The sequence below is a fragment of the Loxodonta africana genome, chromosome 11, assembly GCF_030014295.1.
Source record: "Loxodonta africana isolate mLoxAfr1 chromosome 11, mLoxAfr1.hap2, whole genome shotgun sequence".
NCBI lineage: Eukaryota > Metazoa > Chordata > Mammalia > Proboscidea > Elephantidae > Loxodonta > Loxodonta africana.
The window spans coordinates 88,681,654-88,697,221 of record NC_087352.1 but is presented as its reverse complement, the minus strand read 5'-3'; the positions used below and the strand labels follow the sequence as shown (position 1 = coordinate 88,697,221).

At 41.0% G+C, this 15,568-nt stretch overlaps 1 protein-coding gene across 1 annotated transcript in view; it reads left to right on the top strand.

The window, feature by feature from the left end:
* The window catches only part of GREB1L (GREB1 like retinoic acid receptor coactivator), a 161,275-nt gene that overhangs the window by 74,000 nt on the left and 71,707 nt on the right, over nt 1-15,568 (top strand). Inside the window, exons 11-14 of the mRNA XM_064294664.1 lie at nt 4,328-4,654; nt 5,772-5,900; nt 6,464-6,598; nt 8,921-9,118. Coding sequence (XP_064150734.1) covers nt 4,328-4,654; nt 5,772-5,900; nt 6,464-6,598; nt 8,921-9,118 — 789 coding nt within the window. The remainder of the gene's footprint in view (nt 1-4,327; nt 4,655-5,771; nt 5,901-6,463; nt 6,599-8,920; nt 9,119-15,568) is intronic.

The window sequence follows — 15,568 nt, the reverse complement described above, 5'->3', positions numbered from 1 at the left end:
TAATAAAATTATAAAAATCACCTGGGTCTGCAGCTCAGTTGATGTCATAATTTTAATTGCTATGTACGGACCGTGGACTGTGGAGTGTGTTCTAAGATAAAAAATCAGCTTCTGGATGTACCCAGAAACTGTATTCTTCCAAACAATGATATTACAGCAAACCAAGCCACTCAGTATGGCATTTTTTTTTCAGTCTTCATAACAGTTCTAAAAATCAAAGTCTAAGTTAATGAAATGAACCAGATTTCTTCCCTTAAATTATTAGATGCTTTTATCTTAAAAAAAAACACACACACACTCAAAAATCTCTATTCATTTATACAAGGCTCTTTTGTACCCTGCAGGATAAACTCTTTTCTGACTTTTACTTCCAGTCAATTAATTAGGTGTCTCTGTGTGCAATCTCAATAGCTTTTTTTTTTTTAAATCTAGACTTTGTATATTGAGATTTTTCTGCCTCCCAAAAACTAACCGACATGTATTTTTTGTTGCAGAGGCCTTGGAGAAGGCAGCAGGAATATTTTCACATATACCATAGATTATAGACATTAAAAAAAATAAATTCAAACTTCCAAAAGGATATATCTGTTATTCAATGGAGTCCCTGGGTGGTATAAAGAGTTAAAGCACTCGGCTGCTAAACAAAAGGTTGGCTATTGGATTCCACCCAGAGGCACTTTGGCAGAAAGTCTGGGCAATCTAATTCCAAAAAATCAGCCAATGAAAACCCTACAGAGTTCAGTTCTACTTTGACACACATGGGGTTGCCATGAGGAGGAATCAACTCGAAGGCGAGTGGTGTCATACTCTGATGACTTAGTTACCTGGAGATGATGGAGAAGAGCAAGATTTTCCAGGAGGAACTGGCCTTTCCACTTTAGAAAATATCGGCTATTTCACAATCTGAAACTCTTTTGAAGCTGATAATGAAATCAGCAAATCCAGAGATTCTTGGAGGGCTCTAAGTATGTTGGAAGCTTGTCTTTTTCTATTAAGGCAGCTGTATCTGAAAAGCCATCAAAGCTGATGCCTGGGCTGACCTGAGTTACTGGGTATTAGTACTTGAAGGGGGAAAAAAAAAAAAGAATTAGTATTATCAAGCTTGTGAAAAGTGGGGAAAAAGTTTCTGTAGCTGAGATGAAGAAATTATGGGAGGTGATAGGAAGCAAGGCATTTTACTCTTAAGAAGTCCCTTACATTGTTTAAATTTTGATTCATTTTTCCCCCTTTCTTGAATCCGAGCAGGAAATCAGTCAAACTCTATAAAAGTGAGTTCTAAGATGACGGAGAGTATTGTGAACGCGTTGGGTAATTTCATTTTCCCAGAATGCCTTATATTTGGAATTAATTATGCTGCCTAGTAGAACATGTTACTCAGTAGTGATTTGGAGTGGGTCTTAGGGACGCACCTACTAACCAGCTCTCTGAGCCATCAGGTTGTCTATGAGAGGTAGTAGGGAATTGGAAACAGTCAGGGCCACATGCTTTAGAGCGATCATGCTCTGGGACGACCACTTTCCCTTCATCTGATACAGAAGGTGCAGACCAGCCCACTTTGAGCTCACTCCTGATAAGTATCCACCCAGTGACTACTAACCGTGATGCTAATTTGATGAAGCTGGAAGAAGATTGTTAAGTCCCAAGGTAATAAGGAGGCATCCCTCTCGCCCTAGCAAATGATTGGGGAGGACATTAGAAACATAAACATGTAAGCACTGCAGATTTCTTGCCCTGTTTCCATGTATACAAGAGAACAAAGTTGCCTGTGAGGATTCCACTCTCCCACCTCCTCCTGGCCCCCAGCCAATCCTGGAAAAACAGTTTTATCTAAGTAAAATATTTTGTTTTTAAAATTATAATATTTTATTTAATTTTTTTCTTATCCTAAAAAATATTACAAAGTCCCTCATTTTCTTACTCTCCCAGAGGCAGGGTCCAGGGAGGCCATGTTGCCTGTTAGAGGAAGCACTTGAGGTGTCCTTCCCATACAGAAGTCCAGGCCCTTATCCCTGCGTTCTAACGTAAGGAGCTTTAGCCTTGGGCTGTGAAGCTGTTGCTTGATCTCAGGTCACAGATACTGAAGAGCATGTATCTGTTTACAGCAGATTCAAGTTTTAAATCTCAGGTTCACAGAGCAAAAGAAATCACTCTGAATAAAAAAAATAGAGGGGGTGAATAGAGTCTCACTGGTTTCAATTTAAACTAAATTTAGGAATCAATTCATTTCTGTGACTTGGTTGCCAAACATTGACTTATTTTATTCCAAGGACTGGTTGAGATTTCTAAAGAGAATAAGAGAAACAAAGTTCCCTGAATTCCAGGGGCCACAGGTCACCAGTATAAGCTTAGTTATAATCGTGACCGGGAAGGAGGCTCAAATGCCATATTTAAAAGCCCAGAATGCTGGTGAATAGCTAGAGGGTGAGAGCATTCTCTATCAGGAAAAAGTGTGAGGCTGCCGAAAAAATAAATTGGGAGTAAAAAATAATTAAGCTCAATTTTCCTTTGGGCAGTATTCTCAAAATTAGGTATAGAGGCAATACATTAAAATGTATTTTTCAAAGTATCTTTGAATAAAATGAGAAAAGAATGAAAGCTAAAATTAATTTTGGCTTCTTATTTTATTAGTCACTGACCATTTCCATAATGCCAAGTTTAATAGGCCTAGAAATATGCTACCTGCAATGACCATCTCCCAAGATAGACAATGGAAAAATTTTGTGTAAAAAAAAAAAAGGTGCCTTTGAGTCAATTCTGACACGTGGCAACCTCATATATGTCAGAGAAGAACTGTGCTCCATGAAGTTTTCAATGGCTGATTTTTTTTGTTGTTGTTATTGTACTTTAGATGCAGGTTTACAGAACAAACTAGTTTCTCATTAAACAGTTAGTACACATACTGTTTTATGACATTGGTTAACAACCCCATGACATGTCAACATTCTCCCTTCTCAACCTTGGGTTCCCTATTTCTAGCTTTCCTGTCCCCTTTTGCCTTCTAGTCCTTGCCTCTGGGGCGTTGTGGCCCTTTAGTCTCATTTTGTTTTATGCACCTGTCCAATCTTTGGCAAAGGGTGAACATCAGGAGTTACTTCATTACTGAGCTAAAAGGCTGTCTGGGGGCCATACTCTTGGGGTTTCTTCAGTCTCTATCAGGCTAGTAAGTCTGGTATTTTTTTGTGAGTTAGAATTTTGTTCTGTGTTTTTCTCCAGCTCTGTCCAGGACCCTCTATTGTGATCCCTGTCAGAGCAGTCAGTGGTGGTAGCTGGGCACCATGTAGTTTTACTGGACTCAGTCTGGTGGAGGCCGTGGTAGATGTGGTCCATTAGTCCTTTGGACTAATCTTTCCCTTGTATCTTAGGTTTCTTCATTCTTCCTTCCTCCTGAAGTGGTGAGAACAGTGGTGTATCCTAGATGGCTGCTCACATGCTTTTAAGACCCCAGATGCTACTCACCAAAGTAGAATGTAGAACATTTTCTTTATAAATTGGTATGCCAACTGAGCTAGATGTTCCCCAGGACTGTGGTCCCCACAGTCCTCAACCCAGCAATTCAGTCTTTCAGGGTGTTTGGATGTGTCTATGGAGCTTCCATGACCTTGCCTTGTACGAGTTGTGCTGGCTTCCCCAGTATTGTGTACTGTCTCACCCTTCACCAAAGTTATGACTTATCTATTGTCTATTTAGCATTTTTCCATCCCTACCCCTACCCTCCCTCGTAACCATCAAAAATTGTTTCTTTTCATGAGCTTTTACAGTAGTGGTCTCATACAATATTTGACCTTTTATGATTGACTTATTTCACTCAGAATAATGCCCTCCAGATTCATCCATGTTATGAGATGCTTCACAGAGTCATCATTGTTCTTTCTCATTGCGTAATACTCTGTTGTGTGTATGTACCACAGTTTGTTTATCCATCAATGGCTGATTTTTCAGAAGTAGGTTACCAGGTGGTGAATTGTCATTTCAAACGCTGTGTAATTATCCTTTCTTCTGAGGTGCCTCTGGGTGGACTGAAACCTCCAACCTCTCAGTTATCAGGCAAGTGTGTTAACAGTTTGTGCTACCCATCTCCATTAAACGGACCAAAAATAGGAGAACAGGCCTTTTTTTTTTTTTAATGGAGGCCAAGAAAGAAGAGAGAAGGTAGTTTTGCAGTAGAAATCAGTTAGTAGGAGCTCTAGACTTGGGACCACTACAAGAACAAGAGAGCTTACCTGTCGGGTGGAGCATAATAGGCTTAGAAAGACTGCACACTAGTGTGTGCATCTCTCTTCTTCTAGCTGTAATTTTTTTATTCTATCTGTGATTCTCTTCAATTTAGGTCCTGATCAGATACCTCTCAGGGAAGAATTTGAGCAAATTATGCTGAAAGCTATGCAGGAATTTACTCTGAGAGAGAGAGCCCTGCAGATGGGTGCCCAATGTATATCCGTGTCACCAGGACAACTGCCCTGGCTTGCTAGATTAATCGCCAGCGTATCTCAAGACTTGGTACATGTGATTGTGACACAGAACTCTTTGGCAGAGGGCATTTCAGAGACATTGAGGACTCTCAGTGAAATGAGACACTATCAAAGGCTACCAGATTATGTTGTGGCAATTTGTGCATCAAAAATCAGAGGAAATGAATTTTGTGTGGTCGTATTAGGTGAGTAATTTTTTTTTTTTTTTAACCTGTTCCTTCAACCATCTGTCCATTTGAAAAATATTCATTGGGTGCATATGTGTCTCAGTCATCCGTGTAATCTCTTGGTTAACTGCTTCAACTTGGATTCTTCCTCCTAATTTTAACTTTTTCTTTCTGCCTCAGATCAAGTGTTTGTAGCCCTCAGTTTGGCTGGCATCCCTGTCAGCTGGTGGGAGAGCGTCATTCCAAAGCTCAGCTAGTAACAGATACCCTTGTCTCATGTATCTTCTGTCCTTACACAGTTTTGGAAATGTTACCACTCTAGCATGTGATAAAACTAGTGCTGCAGATGGCCTAAGCCCAGCCAATCAAATTTGCCAAAAACTTATGCTCATGTATTCACCTCCTCACTGAAGAGGATATTTAATGGTATAACATTGACTCTAAAGAAAAAGTTTAGAAAGTTGATACATTACAAAATGTGTGCTTTTCTTCTTTCTTTCTTTTTTTTTACCCCAATGCTGATTTTCTACCAGGCAAGTACAGGCACCATCCTAGGGAGCCATATGGGCTAAACTGTGCTTCTCTCCCATCTGTAGTAAATGGCTCTTGCCTCTTACTACCAGAGTGGCTAAACCCCCTCACTTTGAGAAAACCTGCCTGCCATCTGTCTCTGCTGCATATATCTTCCAGAAAGTGTCATCAGGAAGTGTGGCACATTCATTTTTCTTTCCTCTTAATTTGTGAAAAGTACTTACAACATGAGTTTTTATTTTTAAGGCAGATATCCATAATAACCTTGCAAACACAGATTTTTTTTTTTAGTGTTTTTCCTAGTTCCTCCCTAGTCTATCCACATGCATGCGTATGTTTTCACAGTGACAAACATAAGGTATATCATTTTTCCCTTGACCATTTGACATTATATTATAAACATTTTCTGTGTTTTCTGAACAGAGCCTTAAAACTGTCATTTCAAATGCTGTGTAATTGTCCATCTTTTGGTGCACCATAATTTTCTTTACCAAGGCCCTATAGTTTTTTCCAGTTTTTGCTATTATAATGTTCTAGTGAGTATTTGTGCATTTAGCTTTTCCCTTCTGTTGGCCAGTCATCTCTTCTCCCCCCTGTTCTCCAGGTCAGCATCAGTCCAGAGCTCTGGCAGAGAGCATGCTCACCACAAGTGAGTTTTTAAAAGAAATTAGTTATGAGCTCATCACAGGAAAGGTCAGCTTCCTGGCATCGCATTTCAAAAACACATCATTAGGTGAGTGGTTGTGAGATGCAGCAACACTGCCAGCCTCTAGCTACGTGATTTTCTGAAGTTAAATCTTCGCCCTGTCAAGGAGATGAGTGTGGGGCTTGAGCTTGCCAGCTGATTTCCTTTCATCTGGAACAGTTTATCCTAAGTATTTTGTTACTAACACCAAATAAGGCAGCAGTATGGTTTCCAGGAAGGCACACTAGCACTAGGGTCAGAAGCCGCAGCTCATCACTGATTTGCTGTATGACCATGGGTGAGTCTCTGTCTCCCCAGCTGCAGGGTTCAGTATGTCCAATGGAGACATTATAATCCTGTCTTGCCTGCTTTAAATGCTGTGAAGGTCAAGAGAGATAAAGCATGGGGAAACGTGTAAATTATAAGCATGATACAAACGAGGGTAGCTCTAGCTGTAAAGAAACCACTGTAGAAATGGCCATGAAAAGCTGGCTGACCCCCAAATCCTAATGCAAACCCAGCTGTATTACCCAATGATGAGACTGATACAAATGATGATACAACCATACCATTCCTGGTAATCTTCTTATCTCTGCTTTATTTTGTAACAGGCGATGACCTGGACAAGCTGCTAGAAAAAATGCAACAAAGAAGGGGAGACAGTGTGGTTACCCCTTTCAATGGAGACCTTAATGAATGTGTGTCCCCTCAGGAGGCTGCTGCTATGATTCCCAAGCAAAACCTGGGTAATGTCCCCTCAAACCAAGAGGGGAAACCAGTCCTAGTAGAGACATTATGGAACCTAAATCATTCTGAGGGTTTTGAGAACTTGTCTCCAAGTGACAGACCATGACAGGCTTTTCTCATTATCTGTATGATACATCAGGCTCAATAAGAAATGCCTTCTCTTGTGGCCTAGATCAAAGGCTTTGTTATTAGTAAATGTGACATAGAATTGAAAACAAAGTCAAAGATTTTATCTTAAGCAGTCTCTCTCTCTTTTTTTTTCTTGGAAGATTCTGGGGTCCTCAGTGTACTTAGTTCCATCAGCTCTGTCCAGAGTAATGGTTGAGGGCCTCAAGAACTGCGTGAAGGAGCCTAGACGGCAAACTGTGCAGGGCTCCTGGCTCCCCCTCCCTCCACTTGTGCTCTGACTTGTAAAGCATCCATATCTCAGGGAGTAGCTAGGCCTTCCTGGCAGTGAGAGCAGCAGCCCAGCACATCAGCTGCCCCATAACAAGTTTCAGGGGCACATGGGTCAGGGAGGCGGGGACAGTGGGACAAGGATGAGGAGCCTGATCATTAGACCAGATTACTTTGAGTTCAGATTCCTCCCTCAATTCACTGATTGATAGAGACAGCATAGGAAAGAATGAAAAAAGAACAGGAGAAAGGATTGATAGGAAACAGATCCATGTAAGTTGCTGCTGACAGCCGTTTGGCCTCCACCTGATAGGAGAGCAGCGTTTATGTATTAGGACTACCTCAGGCCAGAAAAGGAATGTGGCTTCGCATCAGCTCCATCATAAAAAACAAATGCAAATACAAGTGATAAAATTGTTCATCTTCTGGACAGTATTTGATAATAATGCAATCGTCCAGATGATCTAAAATGTGTTTGTGTTGTTTTAATAATTATTAAAATTAGAATTTAAAAAATTCTCAGAGTACTTAGATTCCCAAGTATGTATTGTTGATTCTCAAATTAAAAAATGCTGCGTATATTTTTGTTTCCTAAATCTTCAAAATTTATTAAGTAAATTCTATGAATCTCAAATTATGTCTTCATTTGCATTAGTCCACAACCCAGAGAAAGAAAGGAAATGGCAGCCGAACTATTAGAAGACAGACTCACTTTGATTGGCAGTCATTGTGTGCCAAGAGCTAATCTGATCTGAGCTGCTACTAAAAATCGCAGCTTTAACCTGTTCCAGTGGGTTCTCTCTTTTTTTTTTTTTTTAGTGGGTTCTCTTGGCTAGTAGGGAGACCACCTGTAGCTGGGCTATTGTGACTACTCTCTTTGCCTTGGCTGCATTGCAGTTTGATTTTATAAAACAATAATTAGAACCGGTTTATTTGTCCCATGTGATTCGCTTCAAACTGGCTCATGTGTTCCTGATAAAAATAAGCCCTTTAAACAAGTATTGGGTGTTGCCAACACAGCTGTTTAGCCGATTAGGCTGGCTTCTGTGTGTGTGTGTGTGTGTGTGTGTATGTGTGTGTGCGTGCGCGTGTGTGCGCATTCATGCGTACTCCTGTATAAAAGATTAATTGATTGATTGTAACTTGTCATGGAAAACATTGCCCAGATGCTTAGAGTATCTGGGCAATGTTTTCCTAACTTGTCACCTATGGAGTGGCCAAATGGCTGTGTCATGGGTCAGGTCTGTTCAGATAGCACAGGCATCAGCTCTGGCATTGACCAGAACCACCTAGACCTGCCAGGTCACAAACCCTGGCAAAGTTGGCTAATAGGTGAGTCGGTGTCTCCATGACTTATGTTGTGCGTTACAGCAAGGAGAATTTCAGGCCATGTTGCAGCTGCCTTACTGGTGAGGAAATGTTTACTGTGGTGCCATCCAGAAAAGCTCAAAAGAACTCAGCATTATTTTAGTTATGGCAAACTCCTTTAGTTATGGCATCTACTTCCCTGAACTGGATCTCAGCTCAGGCAGCTGACCTCTGCTGATATTCCTAAAGGAAACTGGAAACTCTTTCTTCCTCTTTCCAGAGATGAGCTCTGGCTCCAACTACCAGAATGTAGACTCTCCCCTCTATTTCTGGGTAGAGGGCTAGGGAGTTGAATTAGTGATTTGTGAGACAATCAAGTAATTTTGAAATAATACATTTTGTTAAATTGCCACATCCACTCCTGAGCCTATCCATTCAGCCAAGTTTCAGGGAAAATAAGCAAAACTATTAAAACTCACTAAAGAGTGAGAATAGAAAGTGGGAAGTCTTAGTGATGGGGTGTTACACTGCCGTGTATATATTGTGTGTCCTCATATGAATTATAGTGGCCATCACTGAAGTAAATTCATCTTGTTCTTATGACTTTTTTATTTTAGATTTAGGAAATGAAAACTTCCAAATTTATCAACCACAGCTTACAGTTGCCAGAAAACTCTTATCTCAGGTGTGTGCTATCGCAGACAGCGGCAGCCAGAGCCTGGACCTCGGCCACTTCAGCAAAGTGGACTTCATCATCATCGTCCCAAGATCGGAGGTCCTGGTCCAGCAAACTCTTCAACGGATTCGACAATCAGGTAAGACTGACCCTCCGTAGATCCAGCCCCAGATACCCTCAGTCTCTTTCTTCTGCTTAATCCGAATGTTTATAGGATGCTTACATTCTTTTTTACAGTAATAAAAATCATAACAATTTAAATGTTACTTTGAATGTATCTGTTGGTTTTCCCTCAAAGTACTCTGACCTTTTCATTCCAAGGTCAAGGGTAAATTGATGTGCATGTTTATCAGACAAACTGTTAATTCTCTGATGTAATAACTTAGTTACTCAGGTGGACTGTTAATTCTCTGATGTAATAACTTGGTTAATCTAGTCGCTTATTTATGAAGAGAAATTTTCTCAGGGAGGGATACCCCTGCATGGGGTGCTGGGGTGGTGCCACCTGAGCCCCCTCTGTGTACTCAGATAGGTCACATGCTCCTAGGTGGATTCTTAGACCTTTAGCATATTATCAGCGTAATTGCAACCAGACTGCCATCCCCCATGGCAGCAATTAAAAAACACAACATTGGAATTCATTCTAATGACTTCAAGTGAATAAGTATAGAAGAGAACATATTTTTCCCAGAAAATATAAAAAAGTAAGGAGTAAAAATTTTAGAAGTCTGTGGTAAATAGTATCTCTTTCAAACATAAAATTTGCTTAGAGTTACAAGAGGCCATAAGGAATTTAGAAGATTGAGACAGCTGAAAATGCCTGCATTTGTAAGCTAGGTTTTAAAAGGAAGTTATAAATGTCAAGTTGTTTCTGGGTACCTTAAACCAAAGAAAAACCAAACCCATTGCCGTTGAGTCGACTCCGACTCATAGCAACCCTATAGGATAGAGTAGAACTGCCCCGTAGGGCTTCCAAGGCTGTAACCTTTAGGGGAGCAGACTGCCACATCTTCCACAAAGCTGCTGGTGGCTTCGAACGGCCAAACTTTTGGTTAGCAGCTGAGCACTTTAACCACTGCAACCAGGGCTCCTTCTGCTGCAGAAAAAACACGAAAGCATGCATGTGCGAACACATACACGGAGATTTTAGGTGGAGGATGAGTCTTTTATTTTCAGTGTACTTGAAAACAGGTAGGAAGCAGGAAAATTCCAAAGTGCTTAAAATGTGGTTGAAATATTGCATACTTGTCACGCAGTGCTCTGAGAACCTTAGCATGCATACAGATCACCTGGGGATCTTGTTAAAATGCACATTTTCTTTAATAGGTCTAGAGTCTGCATTTCTAACAAGCTCCTGAGTGATGGCAACGCTGCTGGTCAGACAGCCACCCTTTGAGTAGCAAGGCTGTGTAAGAAATCTGTCATCATTAGTTCCATGGGTCAAGTGAGCGGATTGACAATGGATTTTTTTCCCCTCTAACCTCTTTGGCGTACTGGTTAAGAGCTATGACTGCTAACCAAAAGGTCGGCAATGTGAATCCACCAGGCACTCCTTGGAAACCCTATGGGGTGGTTCTACTATGTCCTATAGAGCCACTATGAGTCAGAATCAAATCGATGGCAATGGGCTAACCTCTCTTGGTGGCTGCAAATGACACATGCAAAAGCTTTTCCAAGTCTACTGGAAGCCTAAGTGCCTGGTTTACAGCGTGGCCTCCTTCTTAGCCCCTAAAAATCTGAATGGCAAGTTACGAAATGACCTGTTGCAAGTATTGACTTATAGGTGATCAGCCAGAGAAGGTCAAATGCCTTTTCTCATAGCTCTCCCAGAAATCAGAGTGAGTTCCAGGCTTCCTTAAAAGGCTTCCTTAGCCACTGGCATTTCCACATTTTTTCCTACATCCTTCCAGTGTGGGAAACAGATGGGCTTTAGCTGCACCAAGTACTAACCAGGTTTTTGTGATTTCTCATGGATTTCCCATTTCCATAACATGGAGGGAGTACCTTCTCTTATAGGCGCTTTGAGTGTACCAGTTGGCGTTTGTGGCCTTCCTGAGTTTGTGATCTGATATCCCAAATCGCGCTTGAGCAAATGCATCACAGCACCTGTTTGAAGTGGTGAAATCATCCCTGGTCAGCGGTTGTACTCTCTGCAGAGCCTTTTCCTGAAATAACCTCTCCATGACCTGCACCTTAACCTTTCCTAATAAATTCTAGACCCTAAATAAAGCCTTGCATTTTTGACAGACGAAGAAATTGTATAGGTCTTTCTTTTCCCCTTCTCAATGCCCTCAGATTTTTCTAAAGTGAGCATTTTTAAGATGGTGAACCCTAGGAAAGGTACCAAAATTTGACCAGTTACATGAGCTTAAAATCCAGAAAAATCAGTGTTATCAACAGATTTGGAAAATCGAGGCTAAGTACATTTTTGAATTATACACATCTGGCTTTGGCATATGTACTGAAATTGTTGCTGTGAAACACTACAAAAACACTTGTACATATTTAAAAATGATTTTTCCATTTTTATCATAGAAACAAACGTAAATAGGGTATTCTTTATTTTGAAAAATAAAAAGGAAGAAAAAAGAAAAATTTGAACATTTGTAATCTTATTATTCAAGGATAACCATGTTAAAATCTGGGTGTTAACAAGTGACTTAATAGCTAGTGTTCTGGGCTGTCTTCTGTACTTCGTTTCTTCACTTGACTTTATAGTGTGGGTATTTTCCCATTCATTAAAAGACTTTGTAAGCATTCTTAATGAACATGAAGTGTTCCATATCATATAACTATAACAACATTTATTTTGTTTTAATATTTAAATGCCTTCATATTTTTTGAGCACAAAGCAGTTGATAGTAGTGGGGAAAGACCATAAACATGTTAAAGGATAAAGAGTAATTTTCCAGGGCTGAATAAACACTTGGCAGGAGATGATCTACCAGAATAAGTCTTTAAAATCATAGTTGCTAAAACAGAGTTCTCAAGAATCATGTTTCCTCTTATTTCCTCTTAACATAATTGCCCAGGTTCCTCATATTTCCTCTGAACATAATTGCCCACTGAATCAAGGAGACCTTAGGTTGCCTAAGGTCACAGAAATGCTATGGGGCAGTTCTGCCCTGTCCTATAGGGTTGCTATGAGTCGGAATCGACTCAACGGCAGTGGGTTTTAAGGTCACAGAGCACACTTCCTTGGGGGCAAGACCTTTTTTTTTTTTTTTCCATCTTTGTAATGCCTGGTGTCTTATTTAGTGCCTCACTCAGGCCTGGCATCCAGCAGGTACTCAATTAATGTTTGAATGGAGGGTTAGAGGGAGGGAAGGAAGGGGCAGAGGGAGAAATGATGTCCAGGTGCTCCATTACCTGGTTCCTTTGCCTTGCCCTAAAGCAAGTATGTCAGCAGCCAGCCTGCCAGGAAAAGCAGCAGACAGAGAAATGCAGCCAGAGTGCGAAGAAAGGGTATGTCCTTGGCAGTCCATGTGTGTCTGAAAGCAAAAGGTGAAAATAGAAACCATCACATTGTTGCAGACCCAGCACTAAAGCGAGGGATTTAGAACCTTAACTCACATTCTAATTTTAAAAAAGAAAACATTATGGAATGAATATGAAGGTTAAAAAAAAAAGTCATAAAATGGGTTCCAACCCAGTGCCATCGAGTTGATTCTGATTTATAGCGACCCTTTTATAGAACAGAGTAGAATTGCCCCCATAGAGTTTCCGAGGAGCACTGCCAATGGGTTAAACATTTTTAAATTTGTCCAAAGCTGACTTGTAATTGTCAGAGTTGTTTGTGGAGAAGCAGCATAAGGAATTTTTAGACTAAAGGAAAAGCTTTCATGTAAGGTCAGGTTTTTTGTTCTTTTAAATCTGAAGTTGTATCATAATTCTTCTAATTCAAGAGACCCCAAACTCTATAAACTGGAATACTAGGATATTGATACAGTTCAAGTGGTTAGCATGTCTCCTTTACATGCAGAAGATCGTGGGTTCCATCCCCAGTGGAGCCAAGGTTTGTTTTGGAGCCCTGGTGGCACAGTTGTTAAGAGCTCAGGGTGCTAACCAAAAGGTCGGCAGTTGAATCCATCAGCCGCTCCTTGGAAACCCTATGGGGAAACCCTGTAGGGTCATGAGTTGGAATCGACTCGACAACAGCGAGTTAGGTTTTTTGTTTTTTGGTACAATCCAAATGAAACCCAAACCATACCCACTGCTGTCAATTCCAACTCATAGCGACCCTATAGGACAGAGTAGAGCTGGTCCACAGAGTCTCCAACACTGTAAATCTTTACAGACGCAGCTGATAGGTTCGAACTGCTGACCTTTCTGTTAGCAGCCCAGCACTTAACCACCAGGGCTCCCTAATCCAAATGAAAGCTGCTTTCAATTCAAGGTGGAGGGGATGAAAACAAGAAGTTAATAATACTATAATACAACACAACTGACATCGTGTTGTAATTACTGGTTTATTAATGATTTTTCTCTTTGCTTAGATAGCAAAACAGGCAGAGAACATGTTTCTTATTTATGGCACAGCAGACACTAAATATTTGTTGAATTTTAAGTTAAAATCTATTTTCAAAAGGAAGACATGAAAGTATTATTTAGGATTTGATGGTCTTCTGTCAAACAGATTGACAATATTTTTCTCCTCTCTTCTTTTTTTTTAAAACGGTGTACGTGGGAGCCCCCAGGGGATGGGAGCAAATCTGGCAGTACTCAATCAAGGAAATTCTCTCATGCTCAAGGGTGGTAGAGATTAGAACCGCTACCCAACTGTCTGATCGTCATGTGGTGCCGGCTTGCATGTTGCTATGATGATGGAAGCTATGTCACCAGCATTTCAAATACCAGCAGGGCCACCCATGGTGAATAGGTTTCAGTGGAGCTTCCAGACTAAAATACACTAAAGAAAGAAGGCCCAGAGATTGACTTTCGAAAATTGGCCAATGAAAAACTTGTGGATCGTAACAGAACGTCATTGAGTATAGTGCTAGAAGAGCCACCTAGATTGAAAGCCGCACACAATAGTCACAACAAATGGACTCAAACATATAACAATTATGAAGATGGCACAGGACTGAGCAATGTTATATATAAGGTCACCGTGAATTGGAGTTGACTCAATAGCAACTAACAACAAGAGCAGAGATTAGGAGGCGAATTAAAAGATAGAGGGCAATGCTTTCACTTTTGAAAATATATTTTCTTGATCTCGTCAACCTTATATCCCCCTCTGTTAGTCACCTAAAATGTACACAGAAAAAAGACAATATTCACTATGCAGCAACAAAGAAGGCATGGAAGGGGATCCCATGGAAGAAAGTGCTGGAAAACCACTCTGTCCTGAGATGAAATAAAGACACACCAGAGGTTTCTTTGTAGCAGTGTAACTGAACTAGTACCTAAAGTTAGCATTCTTAAAGTCAATTAATTTCCAAGTAAGTAGTTAGCTGCCTAGTGCCTACCTCTGGTTTATAGAAGATGTTGGCACCTGGCTCAGTCTTTCTGCCTCAAAACCTGCCTTCATCCTGAGTCACTTCAGCATTCAGGTGGATGACTCAGCCAGTATCCTAGCTTCTCAGTGCTGTGTGTGTGCTCCTTATCCTCAAACACCTTCACCTCCACTACTCTGCAGCCACCTGCTCTGCGGTCGTATCCTGAACCCTGTTGGACCTTGGACTAACGCGTTCAAATGTTCTCAATTTCAGACCACAGGCTCCTTTCCTTCATACTCAGTTGTTGGACGCTGTGGGGGAAAAAACAATCAACCTTTCCAATTGATGCTACAGTAAATTCCTTTTTGGCTCTTTTGTTAGATCTCTCTCTCATTCTCCACAGTGGCTGTTGCAGACTCCATGTCACTCATTCAAACTTCTGACCTCATTCTGTCTTAGCAAATGACTATGCTGCCTACTCCTCCCCTCGCTACACCCAAAAAACTAAAATTTCAGATCAAAACTTCTTGCCTCCATATCTAGAAACTGAGCTGCGTACCCAGCTATCTTTCCCCCTCTTCTCTTCTGATCAAGGAAAGAGCTCTCCTCTCTTATTTAAGACTGATCCTCCCACCTTGCTCTAGACACCATCCTGTCCTCATTCTCATGGACCTCACACTATTGATTAATCTCATCTCTTATTGCTACCTTCAGTTTCTTTCTCTCTTTGGGCTCATTCCATCAGCTTAAACATATTCCGATCACTCAAAAACAAAACAAGGCTGTTAACCCTACCTAGCCCTCCACGTCACCCCACACCTCTTCTCTAATTGCCACACTTGCTGAGAGAGTTGTCCGTTGTTATCTCCATTTCCTCATCTCTGCTCCACACCCTGCAAACTGGCTTCTATTCCCCACCCCCACCCCCACCACCACCCCGAGAGGGCTCTCACCAAGGACCTGTTCTGTCCTTATCTGGACTTTTGCTAATATTGGTGATTCTATGCTTTGTCCTTTACAGACTGCAGTTCTTTTGGCTTCCAAGACACAACTCAGCTTCTCTTCTACTTCTTATGCCCTGGTGCTCATTTGTATCCTGTACTTCTCCAGCCAAGGCATTAGGCATTGTATTGCAGTTACTCATTTAT